The sequence below is a fragment of the Triturus cristatus genome, chromosome 9, assembly GCF_964204655.1.
Source record: "Triturus cristatus chromosome 9, aTriCri1.1, whole genome shotgun sequence".
Lineage (NCBI taxonomy): Eukaryota > Metazoa > Chordata > Amphibia > Caudata > Salamandridae > Triturus > Triturus cristatus.
The window spans coordinates 563,090,814-563,115,876 of record NC_140592.1 but is presented as its reverse complement, the minus strand read 5'-3'; the positions used below and the strand labels follow the sequence as shown (position 1 = coordinate 563,115,876).

The following is a 25,063-nucleotide window of genomic DNA, read 5'->3' as shown; positions in this document are numbered from 1 at the left end:
TGCAATGTCTATATTCTAACTAAAACGTTCTCGCTTGGGTAGAATAGCCAGGTACTTGAAGAAATTATTGCTATGTCAAAGAATTCTCCATTCCCTCCAGCTGCAACAAACATTACCCCCTCACAGGAGCTTTGGGACAACCTTGCAAACTTCTTACACGACAAGACTGTCAACTTCTGCATAAACTTCAAACCCCAGCCCAAATTCACTGCCTTCTTCAAGCAATAAAACATCCCCGCTACCACAGACATCCAACTAACTGAATGGAGCCAGCTCGCCCCACAGGACTTCCTCCATCATGACATCTGTCCACTCAGGGGCCCCAGCCGACCCATGCCCTCACCACATCTTCAACCTAAGTGAAGCCAGAATCTGCCACGTACTCGCCACCTTGTTCAACACCTCAATTGCCACTGCCACCTTCCCCAAGGACTGGAAACACGCAGAAGTAAATACCCTACCAAAAAAATTGTCAAACCCCAGCGAACCAAACCACTATTGACTGATCTCCATGCTCCCTTTCCCAGCCAAATTATTGGAAAATGCCATCAACCAACAACTCTCCTTACATCTGGAACAGAACCTCCTACTCCACTCTTTCCAATCCAGATTCCTCCGCAACCACAGTACAGAGGCAGCCCACATCACGCTACAGATGAAATCCGAGCCCTATTTGACAGAGGAGACTGGAACTCAGATCCTCCTAGACCTCTCCCCACACACCCATCACAAGGCTGCACAACATAGGCATCCAGGGGGCCACTCTCAGATGGATCTCTTTTCGCCAGAAAAATGCAAACATTTGCCACCCCACCTCTAAACCAAAGGAAGTAATCTGTGGAGTACCCAAGGATCCTGGCTCAGCCCCATCTTCTTTAACAGTTACATGACAACTCTGGCTGGACTCCACATTACATCGTACGCTGATGACACACAACTTATCCACTCCCTCTCTGAAGACACCATTAACATCAAGACCAACTTCCACTAGTGCATGACGGACGTCGCCAACTAGATGGAGGATCACTGCTTTAACACGGACAAGATAAATGCACTGATTTTGGGAAACACATGCATCCTGGTGGCCCTCAGAACTCTGACCTACTCCTACCCCTACTGACCACGCTAGGATCCTAGGCATCATTCTGGACAACAAGCTAACCATGACGACTCAGGTCAACTCTGTCTTCTCCTCCTGCTTCTTTATCCTCCTCATGCTTCATAAGAGATTCAAATGGCTTCCCCAAAGCTCAAGATGCGCCATCACCCAGTCCCTCATCTCCAGCTGATTGGACTACGGCAGCGCTCTTTATGCAGGGATCGTAACTCTCCTCCTCCAATGACCTCCGACCATACAGAACGCCACAGCCCGACTTGTCCTGGATCTCTTTAGATGAACCCACATCATCCTCTACCTCCACTGGCACACTGCACAGAAAAGATGTCCGTTCAAGCTCCTGACCGATGCATAAAAGGCCCTACACAACTGCGACCTGCCCACTTAAACCTCCATCTGAAGTTCCATCAGCCAACCAGACGCCTCTGCTCCGTGCCCTTTTCTCTAACCCTTACCCCTGCATCGACGAAGCAGATGCAAAGGTCACACCTTCTACCTAGCAGCGAAGACATAGAACGGGCTACCCTTTTATCCATGGACCTCCCCATCTCTTCCAGAGTTCCAAAAGTCCATGAACAACTAGCTATTCGGCTAGTCAACTGAACCCTGCCAGAGCCTGGATACCCTCACACGTTACAAGTAACACTGTACAAATCTATTGATTGATGTATGTGTCTGTGGGCAGAGGGGTGTGCTGTGATCTGAAAGTAAGTAATGTAATGCTGTGGGAGTGTAGTAAAGTTTGATCAAAAGTCTCAAACTCGCAATTATCTGACACAAATAACTTCTCCTAAAATCCAACGCTGCAAATCACTTCTCCAACAAAGCTAAGAGAAAACAATAGGAAAAACAATTTTCTCATATTGCAATGTTATGTGGCCCAAGAGGACCGTCTCATCTTCACTAAGTTAGCATGAGCTCTGCAGACAGGATGCGGCTTTGCCCATGTTACTACATGGCTTCGTTTTTGCAAAGACTTTGTTCATACTTTTCACATGAGAAGTGTTTGCTGTGTGCATTCTCTTCTAGTTCCTGGGATTTAGTCTGAACATTGTGCGCAAGGTTGATAAACCGTGCCCCTTGTTCTGGTCGGGCCCTAGCACCTAGACAAAACATACCAATGCAGCTGTTTGGAAATCGTACTTTGGTATTATTGGGATAAATGCATAGGGAGCACACACCTGGAGAGGGACCTTTCCAGGGAAAAGAGCGAGACGGCACCTATGATGTAGAACTACCATCTATAGTCTAAGGTATTGGGTCTTCAGACAAAACCCAGAGATCTTCTAATCTATAATAATACTGATTCTTAGCTAGGGGAGGGAGGTTAGGCTCGATTTGTCTTTTCATGATGACATCTCCCTTCATGATTTATGGACTGGCTGCTATGCTGACTTGTGTTTGTATTCTGCATTTTCCTGCTTGTTGTGGCACATATACTGCCAGTTAGTTAAATATTTTAAACTGGTTTGTGCCTCTGTTGGATCTTATTGTGGACAGGTACAAGAGTGTGAGCGAAAGGATGTGTCTTGCAACCCCGAGTCCTGAGAGATTTGGGAGTGTTGTGTTCTGGCCTGTCTAACTACTTGTTTCTCTGTGAGTGAGTAGGAGGGCCAGTGAGATTCTATAGCTAGTCGGTCCTGAGCTCATGGGTACTAAGGTGGTAGGATGACTCTGTCCTTACGCATTAAGATCTCATAATCCTACGCATAGTTCTGTTCTTGGGCAGAATCCCTGCAACATGGCGCTGCCAACATTTGGTCTGGTACTTATTCATGAGACCCCTGAGTAGCGCTTGTGCTTGTCCACACTACCCTCTCACCTGTTTCCAGAGACTTCTGAAGTGAGGGGGCTTAGCCTCCTATATTTATAGGGTACACCTATTTCTATAGGTTTTTCAAGCTTGAAGTTTAAAAAGGTTTTTGGACCCATTTTGCGCTACCGTTTGGCTAGTTCTTTTTTCATTTTAACTATGGCACGACCAGTCACTATTGCGGCTAATAACCACGCGGCGGTTACGCTTAATTGACTCAACATGCAGTCCCCAATGCAGGGGCTAACTTTATTTTCGTTGTCGAGGCGGAACATGCATACTGCTTCGAAGTTTTTCATTCTTGGGTTACTTTTCCTGTGGTAGATGCAAATGAGAATCTGTTTCATGAATACACGGCTGCTGATTCTCCAGCCTCGTATAGGACATATGCATTAATTGAAGTTCTGTTGATGTCCTGGGAGCATATCATTCGGTTTATTTGCCCCCTCCCACACCCTGTTTCTTTCGTTCGAATGGGCCCTTTGCCTATCGATGGGGCCACTTGGCCTGTTTTGGCCGGCTTTACACCACATCCAAATGATCTTACAATCCATACGATTAGTTAATTTGCACAGACACGCCATACAGTTTGTTGCGTGAACTGCAGGCTGCTACGGCAGGCGCTGCTGTACCGGCACCAGCTTACCCCGGTGGATATGTCTCTTATTACCTACGCTGACGACTCTCAGATCATTTTCTCTCTTTCACACACTGACCCCTGCTCAACATCTTGCCTTCAGCTGGGTCTTAGGAGAACTGCAACATGGATGAATCACAACCACCTGAAACTAAACGGTGACAAAACCGAGGTCTTGATCCTTGGTAAGAAGAAAGATCTCTGGGGCCCGCTACAGTGGCCGGCCGAGATGGGTGCCCTCCTGCGGCCTTCCAGCCATGTCCGTAACTTAGGCGTGTAGATTGACGGCTCTTTGACCATGCATCATCAAGCAGTCAAGGTCACAGCCGTGTGCTTTACCATCCTAAAATGGCTTGGGAAGATCATCTGGATGTTGCCAAATGCCACCCAGAAAACAGTGGTCCATGCCCTTATCACCTCACGGCTGGACATGTCCTTTTTCTAGGCGCAAATAAGGAGGTGACCCGTAGACTACAGCTGGTACAGAACTCTGCAGCAAGACTACTTTGCAGGGTTCCCAGAGCCACTCCCATTTCTGGCTATCTCTGTGGCTTACATTGGCTCAGGGTAGATAACTGCATAAAGTTCAAAGCCCTGAGCTACATGTGTAAGATCAAAAGGGGTTCGGCACCACAATATCTGCTATCTCTTGTTTGCCCTTATGCTCCCACTCATCTTCGATCTGCAACTCTTGAAAAATGTATGGTTTGCCCAGGTTGAAACTCGCCAGGATGGGTAGAAGATCCTTTGCGCATCTTGGCCCGTCCCTCTGGAATGCTCTTCCCCCTCACTATCTGCAAATAAACTATTTACACCTGCTTCCGCAGATCCCTGAAAACCTGGTTATTTAACCAGTATTCTCAACTCCCCACCACTTTATCTTGCACCCAGTCTGTCCAGGCACTGGGAAACCCTTCTTGGGTAGCTGTTGCGCCTTATAAATTCAATTAATAAATAAATATGTGATTAGTCCCATCATGATTAATTCTGTGATGGGTAAAACGTCCTCCGAATTGGAATGACTTAACCAATTTGGATAGCACAGAAAATTTAGCAGCTTGAAGCTGTATTTCCGCATACAACTCCTGTAGAGAAACACAGGATCCTTACAATGAGTTTTCCGAGTGGTCTTATTCCTCCTTTAGCGGACTGCAGCACCTGGAGGACGTTTTTTGCTTCAGTATATATGCTGTGGTGTGGCACCCCCTCCATGAGTGTTCTGCAGAGTATTCTGAAGAAGGTTTACAGGATGAACACTGGGCTGGTCCAGCCCTGGATTTAGGGATGAAGTTAGTGGGCATGTTTCCTATTGTTTCTGAAAAGCTTCTGGCCAACATCAAAGGTGAATCAGTTTGCCTACAGGTACGCCAACGCCTAGCGGCAGTGGCAGACGTGGATCGGGAGCGACTGTTACCGATTTTATTATTGCCGATGTTTGTTTGTTTATACATCATTGGGGCGCAACAGATTGGGAAATCAACCGCATTCTCTCGGTCATAATAAACCCCCCTCCTAAAAAGGAGGGTCGTCCAGTCTTTCCTAAAAAATCTTGGAATAAAAATACGCGGCAGCAACAATAGAAGCAAACGCAAGGAGATGATGGGCGGAGCGCTGAAACTCTGTAGACACTCACCCCTAGTAACCGATCTGGGTTGAATCCATCATCGTTCTTTAGCTCACTTCGCAACCTCAGTTCAGACCCAGCTCTATGCAAATCAGTCTAGACCCTGTGTCTCATAGGGACAGTCCAGCCCGAACTGCCAAGCCAGGTCTTCCTTTAACCGGAAACTAGCATCCTTGGACCAGTTTTGGGGTAACATCCCTTATCAGCCAGGCTAGCTTGAATCTAGTGACAAAGTGAGCAAAGGACCCACGTCTGGGCATGCCCTGCCAACTTAGGGCGAACTAAGCAAACACAAGGAGATGATGGACAGAGCGCTGAAACATTTCAGACACTCACCCCCAGTGACACAAAGGAAAGCCTATTTCTAATGCTGGTTCGCCTCCACCTGACGCTTGTGAATGTAGATCTGATTTGTGTGAATACTTTAAAATTAAGATACCTGTGAGGTTTCGGGTTCCTGGGCCTAGTTCTCCTCGTTCCTTTCAGGAATTGTCAGATCAACAATTCGGTGGAGGAGTGCAACAGGATCGCAGACCAGGTGAGTCTACATAGATGTGACCCGCAGCACCAGTTTGACGTAAAAGTCAAAAAGCAGGGAACCACCTCAATATCGAGCCCCGTTTCAGAAGAAAAAAGATGCCTTTTTGACAGCAAAGTATGCCTCAGACGGTGAGAACCCTGCTCCTCGACAGAAGTTGCGTGGTAACCCTCCTCGACAGTGCGGCAGAGGTTACCATAGTGTGGCAGACACTCCACCAGCGTCTGGAGGCGAAAACAAATGACACTTTTATTACTGTGAAAACAGCTGACACTCGTGTTGCCCTTCCTGGCAGGCTTTATGAAATAGGCCCCAAATTGAAGGTGATATTGAACACACTATTAATGCAGTCTTTTGGGATAACCTTGCATCTTCTTATGATATTTTGTTAGCGGATGTTGATTGGCCTCCACATTTTGTTCTTGCTTCCTCTGGAGGGGAGGATGTTATTCTCCCAAGTTCTTAGCAATATGTTCCAGAAGAGGCTAGACTTGCTAATTCATTGTAGTGGGCACTAGCCCTGGCTCCTGCCTTGTCGGGTTGGGACAGGGGTTCGCCAGAGCATGTAATTCCTTTGAGTTCTACACCGCAGTCCCAGTACCAATACCCAATTAAACGTAATGCTAAAGCATCCGTTGGTGAGAGTCTTACCCAGTTGGAATATCAGGGTGTGATTGAACCCTGTGTTTCGTCGCTGAATAATCCTCTTTTCCCGATAATGAAACAGGACGGTTCATATCGTATAGTTTTAGATTAGACATTTTCAACAGTCATGTTCGTACCTTTTATGGTTCTGAACACTCATAGCTCTGCATTGGTTAACAATTTAATTTGACAAAAATATAAAAACGACTTTGGATATTTACAATGGATTTTTCACTCAAACAATGGTTCTTGAAAGCTATGACTTGACTGCATTCAGCGCGCTAGGCAATCAGAAAAGATATGCAAGATTGCCTATGGGATACAAGTATAGCCCAAGTGTGTGTGAGGCACGCATTGTGTCAATTTTACATGAGATTGACCCTGATGCCTTCTCGTACGTCTGACATATATTTGACGAATGATGACTTAAATCCGCATCTTGTGCGTGTGTACCGCATTATTTCACACTTTGCTAACTTGGGTTACAAGTTTAATTTTGCTAAATCACATATAGCCTTCCTGGCCGTCCTTTTCCTCGGTTATGAACTTAATAACAAAGGTAGGGTGTTTGCCCCCCCACCCCCCACTTTCTGGAGAAATGTGCTCGATTGCAGCCTCCATCTACTCTTAAATTGCAATCTTTGCTGGGTTTTCTAATTTCGGGAGAGCTTGCATTCCTAATTATGCCCAGCATATCAAACCGCTTCATGCATTGATACAACCCTCTTTTCCTTCTTCCAGTTGGCTTCTGGAGTATACCGCAATGCTTAGGTCTTTGCAGTCTGATCTGCTTGCGAGCCAGTTCTTGGTAACAAGAGACTATACCACCAATTTGGTCATACGGATTGTACCAGGAGCGTTGGGTTTTACTTGCGTAACTTTTAATTAAGGTGACACAGTCCCCATTGCTCACAAATGGCATTTGTATACTCCAGCAGAGTTGTGTTTTTCCTCTATGGAAATTGTTTTGACTACTGTACAAATAACAATTCTAAAAGAACGCTCTCTGGCTCAGGAAAAACACATTTTCATGGTCTCGCCAGTGCCTGCTTTAGAAGCTGACACGAAGGCGAGTATCACAAATTCTAAGGCTTTGCATCCACATTAAATCAAATGGGCTAGTTCATTGACGTAGGCTGACGTCAATTCTTTGACCCTTCTTTGCAGACACAGGAGTTTTTACAATATGAACCTGTTCATCCTCCTCCATTGTCACTGCTTCCTCTTGATCAGTACAAATGCATTATTTACACTGATGGTTCTGCGCAGCTAGCCATTGATTCTAAGCATGCTTATTCTGCTGCCTGGGCAATTGTGGCAGGCACGATAGTTGATGGGGAATTTAATTCTCCCTTGGTGCACATACAATCCCTTGGAGATTGTACGGCCCAGTTAGCTGAGTTACATGCTGTGGTTTTAGCTCTCAAATTTGCTGATCCTGAAGTCCCTACTACAGTGGTATGCAATTCCTTTTACTGTGTATAATCCTTCAATGACACCTTTTTCTTCTGGTCACCAAATGATTTTTTGTGATTCTAAAGGGAGCTCGATAAAGCATAAAACGCTTTAGGACTGAGTGGCCGTTTTTAAGGAACGTTTGCCACTCACACATGTTATGCATACATTAGGACATTTGCATGTTGGCGCACATGCTGATGGTAATTTGGTGGCTGATGAGTCAGCCAAATCTGCAGTAGCCACTTGTTTAGTAGCAGCAGTTAATAGGTCCATGACTAAAGTTGATAACATTTTGGTGGCTATAGCCACAATGAAGGAGGAAACAGAGTGTCCCCAAGATTTCCCTTCACGTTACACATCACCTGACGCCTGATCAAATTCCATTTGCAACTATGCCATCCATTGGGGATCAACAGATTCCCAACGATGACCGCAGACTTTCTTCGATCGTTGCCGCTCATGAAGGCATGGCTTCAGCCCATGCCGGCGTGACCGTGTCAATTTCGCTTTTACAGCAACGTTTTTGGTGGCGTGGGTTATATCAGATGGCACGTAAATGTTCTTGCTTGTGACATGTCAACAAATTAAGCCTTCTACTGTTTCACCCCTACCACATACTCCACTTTTCACTTCAAATCACCATTTGGCCATATTTACCGTGATCACTGCATTCCTTTAACATCTGTCAATGCTTTTAAATATATCTTGGTTGCAGTGGATTCTTACACTAGATTCCTTTGAGTCTGGTCGCAACGCAGTGCTGACGCTCTAACTGTTATAAAAGATTTGCCTGTCTTTGTAGGGACCTTTACCTGTGGCACCTTTCATTCAGACCAAGGTCCGGCTTTTGCCTCTAAGGCTTACCGTGATGCGATGAAGTATTTGTGGGTGCAGGTGCAATTCTTTTCTCCATATCGGCCTGAGTACAATTCTGTTGTGGAGCGGATGAACTGTGACTTAAAGCAATCTTTGACAGCTAGAGTATTAGGTATTGGCAGACTCATCTTTATGGAGGCCAACGCACACCTCATTATATCCCTAGAAGATCCCTCGGTGGGCGGACCCCATATAAACTGCTCTTTGGCATTAAAATGTTTATGCCAGACCTTGGTGGTCTAGACATTGTGGCGGCTCCCGCAACGTTTGACATAGATAACCATTGTGCTATGTTACAAGATCTACAAAAGACTTGTGACAAACTTGCGAAAGACCATTTCCCCTCATCCAAAGATGCTGCGATGCTGATTCCTGTAACAGGCTGGCTTCCTAAAGCTGGAGACCAGGTCTGAGAAAAGGTGGAGAACACAAAAGAATTTGGTCCTTCATACAATGCACCAGTCCTTGGATTAAAGGGTACCCGTGTTGTGATTTTACCCACCCAGCCTGCTCGCAAGGAGAATCTATTTATTTCCATTGAAAATGTCAAGTTACACCATATGGCCGATACTCGATAGTATGCCCACAAGCATCCCTCGCCAGGATGTTTCACTGCGTCCAATGACTACTGTCTCCCCGACAACTCCGCAACAACATGAAGCGGAGATGGAGTCTTCAATTGAGTTGTTGCCTGTTTAACCCTGAACGTCTACCACTGTGGCAAATGATAATGCCTCCCTACCACTTGACAATCGTTGACCTACCTGAAAGTCAATTAATTTATCTTCTAATGAAGAGCAGCCTCCATTATTTTGTCTAGGTTCCAGGGGTTACTATATAGTCCGAGATAACTATTCTTGTGATGCATCATAGTCCTCTTCATCTGAGGCAGAGCCCCCAATACATGTTTAAGTTTTCATCTCCTGGTTTAAAAGAACTTGCCTTGTTCCCCCTTGGACGTACATCTGGCTGGTGCTTACAATGGTGTTTCTCTTCATGTGGATTGGTTTTGTGACCTTTATTTTCTTCTTGATAAATGGCCAATACTTATCTGAACGCTCTGCTGTAGACTTGATGGATGGAGTTCTGGCCCCACACACTGCATCTCATAAAATGAAGAGGGATCAAGCTCTAATTAATATTTCAGCATTCCCAATTGTTGATGGTATTGTTTGGGATAAAGTTCCATTGGTGTCTATGGTCCTACGGAGACTTTACAAATTCCATACGTATTCCGAGTTTCGTTGGGTGATGTTGTTTTGTCTGGAATACACTCGGATGACTGGGATGTTAACGCAGTTTGCTCACTGTTTTTGGACTTAAAATACAATACTGCGATTGAAACGGAAGATTTGTATTTAAATTCTGCTGCTTTATTCTTTTACCAACATTATGGCCATTATTAATTCCACAAATCCAACACTCTATCTCCCTTTAATTATACACAATGGGAACATTGCCAAACACCATCCCAGGGGAGCGCACTGACACAAAAGAGTAAATTTGTATATTTTACTGGTTACATTCTTTTGGTCCCGAAATCATGTTTTTACTCATTGAATTGGCCTACACGCACCAAATTCATGCTAACCCATACTAATTTGGTCTATTCTTCTTCATACATAACCGACTTGTCCCTGAAAGGATATGATTTCTGGAAGGACACGGTTGATTTGAAATCTATTTGGGGTAACAGAGATTGGCAGGTGCAGGGCACAGAGTCTTTACATCGTGCGTGTTTAATACAGTCTTAACTGATATTTTTTAAGGAGACCGTTCAACAAACTACATGTTTTGGTATAGCCACTGCTAAAAATGTTAATGCTCCCTCAATTCCGTATTTGGCTGCCTGTGACACATGGCAGACACATACCAACTTTACAATTGAAGAATTGACTGGAATGTTTCAAAATGGTACTCTTAATTCCTCCAATATTGATCCTTTGGGTTGCCCACTAATGTCAATGCTTGTCACTTAGGCTTTTCTAATGCTTTCAGAGGTTTTACGCTCAGTAGACCTGATCCTCATTCCCATACAGTTCCTACATATTCAGTAGGTAAATTGGGTCAACAATGGTTACAACATTCCACACTGTTATCTGTGAAACAACACCCTTCTCTCTTATCAGGTGATAGCGATCTGGCTGATTTCCTTTTAGATCCAAAATCCACTTGCACTAAACTTTTTGCAAATGCTGCAAATAATGAACTTTGGAAACTGTCCCAAATGGAAGCTGCGGTACGCTTACGGCAAATTGATCAAGATAATTTGGAAAAAGTTCCTTACAGGGGAAGACTGTGATTCTACGGTAGCATACTCCCTAGTCTGTAACAAGTGAAACTACACGGTTCTTGCAATATTTCAGCCACTAATTTGGCTTGTTTTTTAAAAGGAACACCAGTCCTAGCTATTATGCCCACACAGACTCTGCTTTCTAACGGCAGTTATATTATCTTAAATAACCACAACTGCTGCAGTTTACTGGCAGGCATCCCGTATATAGTAACAGTTTCACAACGTTTTACATGTTGCAGCAATGTTCTGTTTCCACCGCCTCCCAGGATTGTAGATAGTTCGCTATGGCCTTCCGTTCCAACTTTGAAAATAGACTTCAATAAGATAAGCAGACTCAGAGTTATTGTTTCAACAAGAAGTCGCTCCCACATCAGTTCGTTATACCTTCGAATTGCAGGTGGCGAGAAGGACAAGTGAGATTCAGTCACAGCTGAACACGAATCTCCCCCTACATGTTGGAGAATTAATTCACCAAATATTTAATGTGTCTGATACCGAGGGCCTGCCCACTTTTTTAAACTTGTGGGATCCGGCCCTGTCACCTCCTATCAGACTATTTATGGAGTAATCACAGCTTTTATTCATTCTATTTTTTCAGCGTCTTCGGTGAGTTTCTCTTACTCCTTTTGATTTGCAGCGTGCTTATACTCCTACTGCTGCTCCGTAATGGCTGCTCGACCTGTGGTGCTGCCAAGCTGGGACCAATTACAGCTACACCGTGAACAAATCTGCAACTTTTTGGTTTGATACCAGTAGAAGCTCTTAACACTGACTATTGGCTGACCTTCCGTTATGCCTACTTTACCTGCGTGCAACCTGTGTTCTACTGCCTCCTGTGCCCCTTTTAATGGGCGCTGGATGTCTGCCTCTCCAATACATCACATGCTACCCTGGATTATGAACTGTTGATGGGTCCTTTGATGGCCCATGACCAGGACTGTTCCATGGGTGGGCGCTTTGTGTATGATTCTACATTTGGAGTGTCGGCAGGCCTGAGTACCTGTGCTTGTGCACAGCGCCTCTTTGATCGGAGATTTCAAATTTAACAAAGGTTGCCCTGGAATGCTCCTGGCAGCTTCTGGATATGAGGAGCATGTCTGCTCATTCGACTTACTTAATTGGATGGCGTAACTCTTTACAATGGAAGGATCTGACTGCCTTTTGGAGCTAAAGTAGGGCTCAAAGAATCTTCATGTTGCTAGACCTGCAGGTCTAGTAACTTTAATAATCTACTCGACCTAACTGTAATGTTCTTGACCTGTGAACTGGTCTCAAATTGTGTGATCCTAGGCAAATATTTTGTCCTATTGAGACGCCATTCTCTTATTGATCAAATAAGAGCACCTTCAAATCTAAAAGTTCACAATTTCTGCTGTACAAAAAAACCTCTTTACTTACTAGACTAAATGTTTGCTCCACGTAATTGATCCCATATATAGGGTACACATGATTCCTTGCTTGCCACTTAGTTCACTAATAGCATTTTTATCTGGGCAGGAGCAGTAATAATTCCCAGTTCATGTTTAAAAACTCACTTTTCATAAATATATTACCAAATCATGATGTGGTAGTGCATTGTTATTTTCAGATGGCATATTTTCCATTGAAATGACCACAAAACGTTCCCACTAACATGTAGGTTTACTGATAATAGTGTATAAACAAATTTTGGAAATTGGGTTTCAACAAAAATATTAAAAATTTGCACATCACCAAGTAAAGGGTTCTAATTTGTTTTGATCCAATAAAAAATATTTTTTCACAACAGAATTACGAAAATGGGTATCGTAATTAGTGAAATATATTTGAAATGTTTATACAGTTCCCTTGGGCTTTTTTTCCTAACAAAACACTGGAATAGCTGACATTTTACAGCCTTTAATTTGAAGTCATGAAGTCATGATGGCTCTGCTTAATAGCTCCTAGAGTTTGAAGTGGTTCGACTTGTGCTTTTCCAGTTTGCACAACTTACTTCGAGTGCATTAAGTCTTTGTCTGCGCACATAGATATCTAATTATAAGTTCGGTTTAACTTGAGAACAGACATGACAGTCCTAACTAGAAACATCTGTCAGCAGGCAAGCACTTCGGCACACATGAGTTAGGAAAAAAAAAACATATTTTAGTAAACGGTTTAAAGTTTTAGGGCCTCTCCAGACACCGCAGTTAAGACAATAAGAACCAGTCGGCTATAACCTTGAATAGCCACAAACTGTCTCAAACGTTGCCTTAATTAGCTACTGCAAGAGAGTAATTGAGAACGGAGACAGCGGCAGGCGGGGCAGCATGGCGCCGACCAATGGCTGGGCGCCTTTCTCTTGCGGGACGGGCGCGCGCCGCGAAGCATTTGCAGCTAAAAGAAAATTAGAAAAAAACAAGCATTGGCCATGTAAGTCGTCACGATCGCTGTGAAAGCGAAGTGATCGCGATGACGCAGAAAGGCGTTTATGAGTGCTGCTGGCTGGCCAGCAGCACTTAAAAAAACTCACATAAAAAATGTCTCTCCGAGCCAGCGCATGCGCTGGGCTCAGCGAGACCTAAAAAGAACCTAGACTCCTGTTTCACAGGCATTTTGATGGTGTCTGAAAGGCCATTAGTGACTTTCTTTTCACTCAGCTCCTTTGCTATCCTTTAAGATTTCCCTTTGCTAATGACTTTTTAGACGAGTGTTCTCACTCTTGTCTTTATTCGCCTTGTATTACAACCTATGGTTTTGTTCTGAACCTAGATATGATTTGCTTATTCATCTATGTTTTATTCTTTCATTCACTTGTGTTTAAAATTCATGTTGGTAAGTGGGTTCTGTTGTGAATTGCTCTAACAATGGTGCCAAGTTTACGCTATAGGATAAAGCAGCAGTAAATACAAAGGCTAAAAAAGTTGTAAACAGAGGCCTTTACGAAAGCGTGAGTGTGTAGAGAACTATACTTTAATGACTTGTATGAGCAGAAATGTTGAAGGGTTACATGCAGAAATCAGTAGGAATGTAGAAGCATGTCAAGTATAACTGTCAATCCTCTCTTTTTTGTCCTATTTGTTTTTGGTGATTATTTGTTATCTTTGATGCATTAGGTAACTGATCAATTAATTATTTGTGTCTGTGCAGATCTCCATGATAACTTTGAGCTCGAGACCTATCCAATCTTGAATTAACCTTTGGCCTATGAGAGTTTTAGGTAGAACATGCCAGTCTCTTGTTTAATTTGGGGTGATCTGATGAGGGAGGTGTTTGGAATTTGGGGGATACAGAAATGTATTTTGTTCATTGTGCAGTAAGGACCACTATGTGGGGGTGGGTGCAGGACTCAAGGCGCTCTCCAGTGAGTCGCAACAGGGCTCTGCCCCCCTAAAACATTTTTTTCTTTCTTCTTTTTTTAATTTAATAAGCGCGGTGCCGTCTTCATGGACACCATGCTATGCAATGCAATAGATGTTGCTTTTGGTATTGTAAATAACAATGCCTTTTAATTTTTTTAAAAGACATTGCCATTTACAATGTCAATAGCTCAAAATAATGTCATTGCGAGACCTATTGCATTTTAAATGCTTGTTGTGAGTAGAGGATACTCGGTGAGTCTACTTTCTCCTTTCAAAAGTGGAAGCCTCTATTAAGGCCAGCTCTGTCATTTAGGTCTGCTACTATCATCCATGCTGTGGAGACTTCTCCTGTGTGGGGCAGACCTGAGACATGCCAGAGATTTTCAGAAAGTTGAAACTCGCTAATTTTCTCAATAATTTACTTTAAAATAAACCACACGGATTTAAACTTTCATGTACATGGAGTTCGTAGAAATGCTTAACACGATGTGCTCTTTAAAATGTAATCTATTCAGTTGGCCACCTATACTCCTCTTAGTTAGTACTTCCTCAGAGGATGACTTCTTACCTAGGCTTAATGTGCCATAAATCCACTTTTCATACTGTGATTTGTAAAGCAAAATAAGTGATCAACAACTTTATTGCTGCATGACTCATCACGTTTAAGTCACTTTGACATAGATAGAAGTTGCCATGCTGGGGCGAGTTGGACCTGTTGGATGTAATGGAAGGTTGTTCCAGTGCCATTCATGCTTTTTTTTTTCTTTAAGGAAATGCAAGAAAGTTTGCTTGCCCGTCGGACTTTATCCTCTGCCCCTTCACATCAGAATCATCTTTCACAAAAGACAAAGTTAATAGCTCTAATACTGAACTTTGGCTGATCAAAGCACCATTGGATTTCAACCCTGCAAGGTAAGTGACCTCTGTGACATTTGTAGCTGACGAGATACAACACCTGCATAATGGCTGACATGTTAAAACCAGTTTTGTGGGAGGCATAGCTCTATATCAGAGCTTCGACCCTCTTTTTAGTATGCCAAACGTTTGCGACCCACCTAGCTTTAATGAACAAAAGTATCCTGTACAGACATGCAGTTTTACAGAAAAAACTAGCACACAAATGATTGTGTGGAAATCTGTTTTCAGTGATTATTTATCATTTGGGTATCACCAAATAAGGTGTATTGATTTTTTTGAGCTTAATAAAATCTTTTTCCATCACATATAAGAATTTTTAAAAAGTGCTTCATTTTTTTTTCTTTTTAAACTGCTGAATGTGTACAGTTAATTTATAATATTCAACTATAAATAATTACATTTTGTTGTGCTACAAAAGGACATCCTGTATCCTTTCCGTGGAAGAAGTGTGGTGCCGTGGCCAGGGCGACTGACTCTGGAGTCTGGGGATCACGGTTCGATTCCCGGTGCTGGCGGCAGATTAGCCCAGCACCATGTGACTCTGGGCAATAGCTTGCTTAATCTTCCTGACGGCCCCTAGAGACCCTTACGGGTGATTGTTTGCGCTTTACAAATGTGGATTATTATTATTATTATTATTTCCTTTCACACTCTGTATCCAAGAACGATTGTTACATAATTCACTTCACTTTACTTCTGTTTCTCTGACTGCAAAATGAAAGGAATTTGTAAACATCAACTCCCCTTGTTAAAAAGAATACATGCAGCAATTTGTAAGGAAGCATAGTCTGACATTTAAGTGCTGCAAATGTGAGAAAGTAAACACTAAGTTTAAAGGCATCTTTATTTATTGCTTGGTCTTTTCACAGCCCACCACAAATCGACTCAAAACCCACAGTTTGTAACTCCCTGCTTTAAATGGAAAATAGCACCACAGACAGGTTTGTGTTTCTAAGAATAGTTTGCCTTAGGGTGGGTTTTATCCTCGTGTTTTTAGGCATCCGTCTTTGTGTACATTTTGTTCTTGGATCTCATGATAAACCAGCACTGAGAAAGCTATCCAGCTTTAATCTTTTGAAGTGAAGACTGAAGTTGACAAACCTTTCCAGCCCACCACAGTGTGGTGGGTGTGAACTGTTCGACCAATACACTACGGAATAAAATATTTTAAGTGTGTACATCAGAAAGTTTTTCTTTTTAAAACTTGTCGAGACAGAAGAGAAACTTTCTCTAGTCCCAAGTTTTTTGTTTTTTAGGTTGCAGCCTACCAGACAGCGCAGCTCTTTTTTGCTAAAGACAACTTGGGGACATTTAGAAAGTGGACCTAGGAATGCATTTTGCCCGTTGATTACAATTGACTTTGTGGTTTGTAGCTCACATTTTCTGGCTTTCCATTTGCTGGCTGTATTTGCTTTAGGCTGTCCATCTCGAGTTCGTCCCATTGCCAAAACCTTGTTTACTGTATTCTTTTATAACCTCGCTTTGTGTAAATGGGCCTTTAAATCTTGTTCTCATCTTGTCACGTGCTGTGCATTCATAGGCAGAGTCCAAATGTCAGAATTTGTCTTCCAGGGAGCTTGTTTATCTTTTAGGTCTCGCCTGGCATAGACTGTGCAGACATGCGCAGTCTCGCTGGCGAGATTTAATGAGTTAGAGGAGATTTCTCTAGTGGGCTTTAAGCCCCGCCCCTCTTTTCCATTGGCTGGCGTCACCGTTTATGATAAACGGTGGCCAGCCATTGGAAAAGAGCGTCTAGTGACGTACACTTTTTTCTTTTAGAGCCGTCCCAGTTGGACTTGCTCGGTTCCTTTACATCTGTGGTAAAAGCTTTTCTTATCTTTATGGGGCCATGTGTTTCAAACACATGGCCCCATAAAGACAAGAAAACCTTTCATGTCAGAAGGAAAGCAGGCCGCATGTTTATTTTTGCATCGCGCTTAAAGTGACAGCGCGATGCAAAAATAAACAGTGGCTGACTGGCGTGTGTTTTTGCCTTGTATTTTTTATTTAGTCTGGAGTTTTACCGCCTCTAGAAGGCAAACAGACTCCATCCTGTGGATTAGTGATTCGTCGCTGCAGGAAGTCGTTAATCTTCGTGTCCATGGGAAATATCTACTTGCTGAGATGTGAAGATAGGTACACAGAATGCCGTCAGCGGAGCTGTTACCGCCAGCTTTATTGTTCCAAGTTATGTTTTAGCCTCGTGTTAGTGTGAATGTCGATGCGGTGCCCCCAGGTCATAGCCCAGCAGCCCAACTCGGCAAGCAGGGCGTTTGTTGGCCCATGCTGCGGGCCTTCTGGTTAGGCAGAGCACAGTTCTCCGAGTGCAGGTGTAGAGAGCACCTTAGCAGGCTTATATTTATCTTTTTATTTCACGTGCCATTAAAGGACTGCGCACCTGGTACAGAGCTGACTGTTAATGTACTACGAGAATTCACTGTTTAAAAACAATACGATAATTTGGCGTTAGAGTATTTATTCCATACACTGACTGTATGAAGAAGGTGTTGGGTTTTTAAACCAGCAGTACTTGTGTCACTATGTAAAACTACTTATGGCAGAAAGGGCAGTTGTTCTCGTCAGATGTGCTCTAGAGAAAGACATGCATCGGAAGTGCGAAACAAAAACTGGCAAGCGGTTGTGCATGCTGCATCGCTTGCTCTTTTTATTTTTTTGTTAAATCCGAGGTGCAGCACGCAGCTCAGTTGGTTTATTGTCTGATCTTGACTGGCATCAATAAAATGACTACGGCTGTCATTGTGGCACACACAACCTTAACTTTGGATCAAGATTACAAGTGCACTAACTTCCATTCAAGTGATGCAGTCTTCTCGATGAACCTAAATGGCTATTTCTTGGTGGTTCCCTAATATTCCATTCACACATTTCGCATCCCTGTTTGCTTTTATCGGTTTCCGGTAATCGCCCCAGACGGTCAACTCCTGATCAGTGTTTGGAAGCAGTTGCTCTGGGCTGTCACAACGACCCCAAACTTTCGGCCCCCACCTCCACCTCCATGCTGCCCTTGCGAGCCTGCCTTTACACAGTGCTCGTCAACCGGACAAAACCCGAGTCAAACACAGTTCTTGGAAGAAAAAGAAAGTGCTCAAGAGGGGTGTTTCTTACCCAAGACCATCTGTGGCGTGGAGGCCTTGTTTCATCCCCAACTCTGATCTATATAATCAATTAAGGGACACATTTATTGCTATTAAACATTTCTCATGCTGCCATTTTATTTACGCACAAGCTTTTCGTATAGGGAAGGTTTTTCAGTAGCTGTACATTCCCTGCCTATGTCACTGTGGGGGCACTGCTTTAATATATTTCTTGACTTCACTCTACTCTGCAAACCTTCTCTCTCTGCCAAACTGGTGTACAACATTGCTAAAACGTATTTGTCAAACCAATAGCTCTTGCATAGGCAAGACCTACTGGCTTTGCCAATGCTAGTTATCGTGTGTGAGGAGAAGCATGTGCAGCTTATGGAGGGCAAGTAATTGAAAGTCCAAGCAGTCAGTGCTATAAGATGCTGATTGCTTTCACTTTGTTGCTCGTCGGCCATAACTCTGCAGAGTATAATCTCCAAGCAGTACCACACAGTATAGGAAAGCTGCCCAACCTCTATTTTCCACCTGCAGTTACCATCTTGATTCCACTTCTACCCCTAAATAAGAAAATTGATTTACTGCCTTATTCCTGTGGGGGGTAGGGTGCTGCCACGAGTGTGGTTGATAGGTAGCAAATCAGGGGACACTAGACTGACTCAAAATATGTATTTGATTTGTTTAGGGCTCAAGTAAGCCTCTCAATGGCCAAAATGTTCCAAAACCGTTGGTGCCCTTGTATTATATAAACAAAAAGTGGTGACCGTGGTTGAACAATTCAGCTTTTACCTCATAAATTCAGAAGAAATAAAGAATGCAAACAAAAGGTATATAACGAGTGCTTGAATGAACATACAACACTTGGTCACCAATCTAGTGTTTAACAGATATCCGAAAGTAAACTTTCCAATAATCATAACCTGATAAACATTTCCAGAGCACCACAGAGTACACGGTCCGTCACTCTGACAGGTCCGATAATAGTCTTCAAGAGGACAAACTATTGATAATCCATGATTTAGGGTCCAAGAATATGAAGACCCCATGTGGATCAGGAATTCCCAGAGCTTTTTATTTCTTTAAACACTCAAGCTGATAGAAATCCAAAACAAACATCCGACATGTATTTAGTCGTTTACCATCTCTCTCAAGGCTGTAAGTTCAAGAAATACATAGTTAAAACACTCCTATCTCAATTGTTTCGATTCATCATGGTGCATTTTAACTATTATCAGGTGATCATTAAATGCACCACACACATGTGCCAAGTTTGAGGGATTATAGCTACAAATAATGAACACATCAGAAGAGGAGGAAGTGACCTTGGAAACCCCAAGGAAAGAGATTTTTGTTAATAAATGTGATCCTAACAGTGATAAAAGAACGAGAAAAGTGAAGAGCTAGCATGAGACAAACCTGTATTCCCAGAGAAACCTTCAGAATAAAACATTAGAACCACACCCTTCTGTTCAAACTGAAGGTGAACCTGTGAGAAAGAAATACTATCCCAAGTATCACACGAGAGAAATTCATGATAAATACCTCCAAAAAGCCATGAGGAAACCATACACTCCAAAGCGCATCTGGTACAGAACAGGCTGTTTACTCAAAATTGCCCCGGTGCCAGGTGGACCAAAATCAATAAATTCCAGACAGTTTTTCGGAAGTCAGATAAAACATTTTTGAAAGAGAGTGAAAAGTTTCCTAGCTATCGTAACAGAAAGTTTCAATTCTATTAAGGACTCGGAGGCGAGGATTATGCCTTTTTATTCTTCACTTTATTTACACAGCAGCCAAACATTAACAGACTACATATCCCATCAACCCTGGGGAAATGTGTAGTCAAAACAACCAATAAGCACTGTCCATAGTCTACCAATAGCGGCTCTCCGGCACCCTGATAGTCTGCCCTCACTGGCCCTTCCTCGCCTTTCTGAGCGCGAAGACAGCCAGCCAAAACTCCTCAGGCGTCTTGTTTATTGGAGTCAGACCCTGCGGAGGCAAGCAAAGGAGCCATCAATTCACGAAGAGACACTGATGTCAGCATAACTCAACATGACATGGCAAACCATCAAAGCCGAACTTGATAGGGCATTCAAGGAACAACAACAAAATGCTTTGTAACCGCAGGAGATGATGTAGTCACCGACAGAATAAAAAAACTTCAAGCCTACCATCAGAAACGGAAACCCCAAAAAGAGTTACTTACTGAGATACGGGGCGGAGAACGTAAAACTATTTCTTGGGTGGGATAATCCTCGCCTCAGTCATTAATTGAATTGAAACTTTCAGTTACAATAGCTTGCAAATTTTTCATTCTATGTCAGGACTGAAGGCAAGGATAATGCTAGTTCAAAGCTTGCTCACCACGAGGTGAGCCATATCCAGGACAGGCTTGAAGTATAACTTCTTAAAGGTTGAGTCCGAAGACTAATCCACCGCGTTGAGGATATCCTCTAAACGGGCATCCAAGCCAAAAGTCTTGGGAAGCCATAGCCCCTCTGACCGAGTGGGCACTGAACTCCTTCAGGCCGATTCCTGCTTCCTGCATAACCCACCTGACCCTTCGAGCGAGGGTGGGGGAGGAAATGGCCTTAAAAGGTTTGCGGAGAGAAATGAGAAGCTGACGCTCTCCTGGGGGACGGAACTCCTCCGTCATCTCCGCGTACGCTTTCAAGCAACGAACTACACAGAGCTTGGGACAGTGCGGGAACTCCAGGTATGAAATGACTGGTGTGACAATTTGTCCTTCTAGAAAGAGTGAAGGTCACTCCAGAAGGGGTGAACATTCTAGAGGAAATATCCAGTGCCCGTACATCGGAGACTCGTCTGCAGGAAACCAGACACAGCAGCATAGCCAGCTTAGCTGATCACTCCTTCCTGGAGAGAAACCTATTTGGTTGCCAGGATAGGAATAAATTCAGGACCTGATTGACGTCCCATAGGGCCAAGTACCGGGGCTCTGGAGGTAACGGTAACCGCACACCCCTGGGGAGTCTGCCTGCATACCTGAGGGTGTTCGCCCACGGTAACATTGCCCACGGGCACATGGCCCACTAAAATCGCAGAACGAAAGGTGTTGATAGAGCAGATAAGCGAGGCCCTCAGAAGCCAGATGGGCTAGAAAGTCCAGGATGTGAACTGCATCCTTGTCCACGGGATTGCAACCCCTTTGCAGAGACCAACAGGACCATCTACCCCAAGCGGATCGATAGCGCTTGACGGTACTGTTTGCCCATGTCTTGGCCATGAGGTTTTCAGCTGTTGCCGAAGGCCCGGGACCTCCCATCGTCTCCGGTAATCCTCCATGCGACAAGCCTCAACGAGCTCTGCAGAACTAGAGGATGGGGGACCCCGTTGGGATTGAGAAGAAGATGAGGAAACGGGAGGGGGGGGGGGGGAGAGAAGAATTGGAGAATCCTAGGAAAGTTCCAGAAGAACTCTGCACCCTGACGCCGGACTTGAGCCATGAACCGTGCCAGCATTGCAAAGGTGGGGAAGCTCATAACCAGATTCCAGGCTCCATTTCTGGAGAAAAGCATCTGTGGACACCGCTAGGGGGTCTGGACGCCAACTGAAGTAGCGAGGTAGCTGATGGTTGAGTCTCGAGGCAAAGAGGTTGATCGACAGGGGACCCAAAGGTCGTTCACCTGACAAAACACCTCCGGGTCCAGCTTCCAAAGGCTGGAATCCCTGAAAGTCCGCTGCAAGATTCTCCCGACCTGCAAGATATTCCGCAGTCACCGAGACGTGGTGGTCTAGGCAGTACTGCCTAAAACTGGCAGCCAAGACTGACAGGGCCTTGGATCTGGTGCCTCCCAGATATAGCGGACCGCTGAGATGTTGTCCATCTTGAGCAGGACAGAAGAATGAATCGGATCCCTGGTCCAACAACGAACCGCGAAGGAGCCCGTAAGGAGCTCCAAGCAGTTGATGTGCAAACTGCGTTCTTCTTGAGACCACAACCCTCCTGTAGAAAACTCACCGCACCTGGCACCCCAGCCCAGATTGCTGGCGTCTGATTCGATAACTAAATCTGGAGCGGACCCGAAGATGGCACGCCCGTTCCAAGCCTCCATTTGTTGTAACCACCACCCTATTTCGCCCCTGGCCTCTTCTGACAGGGTCAATCTGTGGGAGTAAGGAAGCCCCCCCCCCCCCCCCCCCCCCGCGGAGATAAGATGCCTTGAGGCGCTGCAGCGCGCGGCAAGGCAGGGGTCCAGGGAAGATCGCCTGTATAGAAGCTGAGAGCATGCCCACTACCCGAGCCAGGTCTCGGAGGGACGCCTTGGCACGTCACAGCTTGTGACTAATCTTTATAATTTTGGGGAGGCTGAGAGAAAAAGACCGTGGGTCGATCACGAAACCTAGAAACGTCCGAGACTGTCTCGTTGATGACAAACCCCAGGCCCTGAAGGAGGTTTACTGCCATCTGAAGATGATAAAGAAGGCGACTCAGACAGGCGACCATGGTTCGGATGTCGTCGAGGTAGACAATCATCCGAATACCCCAGGCCCTCAGCCATTCCACTGCCGGGTGGAGGACCTTGGTAAAGCAATGGGCCGAAGAGAGGCCGAACAGGAGGGAGGCAAATTTGTAGATCTGGTTGCGCCAGATGAACTGCAGAAAGCGACGATGGGGAGGAAAGATCGGGACTACCAGATAGGCGACCTTCAAATCGAGACAAACCATCCAATCGTTTGGGCGCAGCATGTCCCGAAGAAGATGGATGCCCTCCATCTTGAAGTGGCGGTACACCAGCCACTCGTTGAAGCTGCTCAGGTTTATTACCGGGCGTTTGCCTCCATCTGTCTTGTTCACAAGAAAAATGTTGCTTATGAAACCCCCCGGGTGAAGCACTGCTGGGGTAATCGCTCCTTTGGACAGGAGAGAAGAAACCTCCTCGTCGACGAGAGAGGAGTTGTGGAGGGAAAACTGAAGGGGGCACGATTTGGAGCGCTGGAAGGGAATCCCCTGATACTCTATATGGAAACCCTGAATGGTTTGCAGGACCCACGGATCCCCCATGACAGAAGTCCCGGCCTGGAAAAAATTCCCCAGCCGCCCCCCCCCCCCTTTTTTTGATGGGAAGAAGATAACCGACTCACCAGTAGTAGAGGAAGCAGCACCCCGGAAGCCTCGACCTTTTCCTCTCCTGCCTCTCGTTGGGTTAAAGTTGCCAAAACAACTTTGGTCTTGGTACTGTCCTTTAGCGGAGCCCAGACCTTGTGGCTGGTTGGAACCTCGGCCGGTCGAGCGGCCCCTGCCTCGACCGGCCCCCAAGAAAACCCGAGGGAATACTTTTTTAATGGTCGACTGGGCCTTATCCAGAGAGGTGAAAGTGTTTACAAACTTCCCTAGTTCTCTAACAAAGGGGTCGCCAAACAAACCCCCTTGGGCAACCGCTCCAGCTTCTGTGTCCGTGAGGTCTCCTAGTTTGGGGTCCACCTTAATCAGGAGGGAGCGTCTGCGCTCCATGGATATTGCGCAGTTCGCGTTGCCCAGGAACACGATGGATCTCTGGGCCCAGCCAGACAAGGACTCCGGGGAGATGAGGGAACCAGATGTTTTCGTCTCCTCTGCCATGTCCAGGATCTTTTTTAAAGGGCTAAGGACGTCCAGGAGCTTGTCCTGGCAGGAGCACCAGGACCGATCAATGCCCTTTTTTGGGGTCGCGCATACATTTTTTTTTTTTTTTTTTTGTTTTTTTTTTAAGAAGGTCGCCATACGGGTGTCTATCTCAGGGGTTAGTGTGACCTTGCCCTCCAAAGAGGGCCGAGGGCATTCCGTCCGCAAACTACGGGCATCCTTTTCTAAAGGCTTCCGGATGCGCATTGCCACATACTCCGCCACCTTGTACACCGGCGCCCAGTCCGAAGAGCGTGGGTGCACAATTTTGTCTGGGTCGAACATATCCGATGTGTCTGGGAGAGAAACAGTGTTGGCAGGTGCGGAAGGACCCGGTTCGGCGTTATTCCCCGAAGGTTGAGGAGCAGGAGGGGTCTGACCTAATGTGGTTGGCTGAGTGGCGAGGAAAGCCTACTTAAGGTGTTCAAAGGCAGAAGTATCCATCCCCACTTCATGTGGTCGTTTGGCCGACTGTGGAGAAACCGTCAAGGCCGCAGGGGAGGAGGGGTAGTAGTAAGAGGTGGGGGACCCACCGGAACATTGGTAAGGCTCCCCAAAGCTTTGTCAATGCGCTGCGTGAGACGGTCTTCCAAGGGAGCCATGGCTTCTCCCACAGCACGGTAAATTGAGGTGTCCACTGCCTCATAAAAACTCCTCATCCCATCGGAGGTTGGTCAGGGCATCATCCCCTCCATAGGCATCATCATCATATTCAAACTCCATGATGAGGATTAGGTAAGAGCGAGTTTGGGACTCAGACGACACTGGAACACTCCAGAATATGCAGGGGCTGGGTCTCAGCTGGTAGATCGGCGAGCAAAACTCGCAATTTTATGAAAAACGGGGTTGGAGGCCCCAAGCACCCAAGTCTGGTCGAAAACCAAAGATATTTATAAATGCTGACCAGAAGCTGGCCTGGGCGGGTGCCTGAAATGTGTGTTACACGCAAAATACGGACCCAGCAGGGCGTGAAGGGGTTAATACAGACTCCACAATGTAATGTGCCGAGTGGAGCGTGAGTGTATACAACGAGCGGCTGCCTTTGAAAAACGCCGATAGAGCAGCGCGCTCGCGTAACCCCGCAGGCCAGG

The 25,063-nt window shown here is 45.1% G+C and overlaps 1 protein-coding gene across 1 annotated transcript in view; it reads left to right on the top strand.

Annotated features, from left to right (window-relative positions):
• POLR1G (RNA polymerase I subunit G) overlaps positions 1 to 25,063 on the top strand; it is a 234,120-nt gene that overhangs the window by 72,726 nt on the left and 136,331 nt on the right. The window contains exon 2 of the mRNA XM_085625570.1: positions 15,092 to 15,233. Coding sequence (XP_085481696.1) covers positions 15,092 to 15,233 — 142 coding nt within the window. The remainder of the gene's footprint in view (positions 1 to 15,091; positions 15,234 to 25,063) is intronic.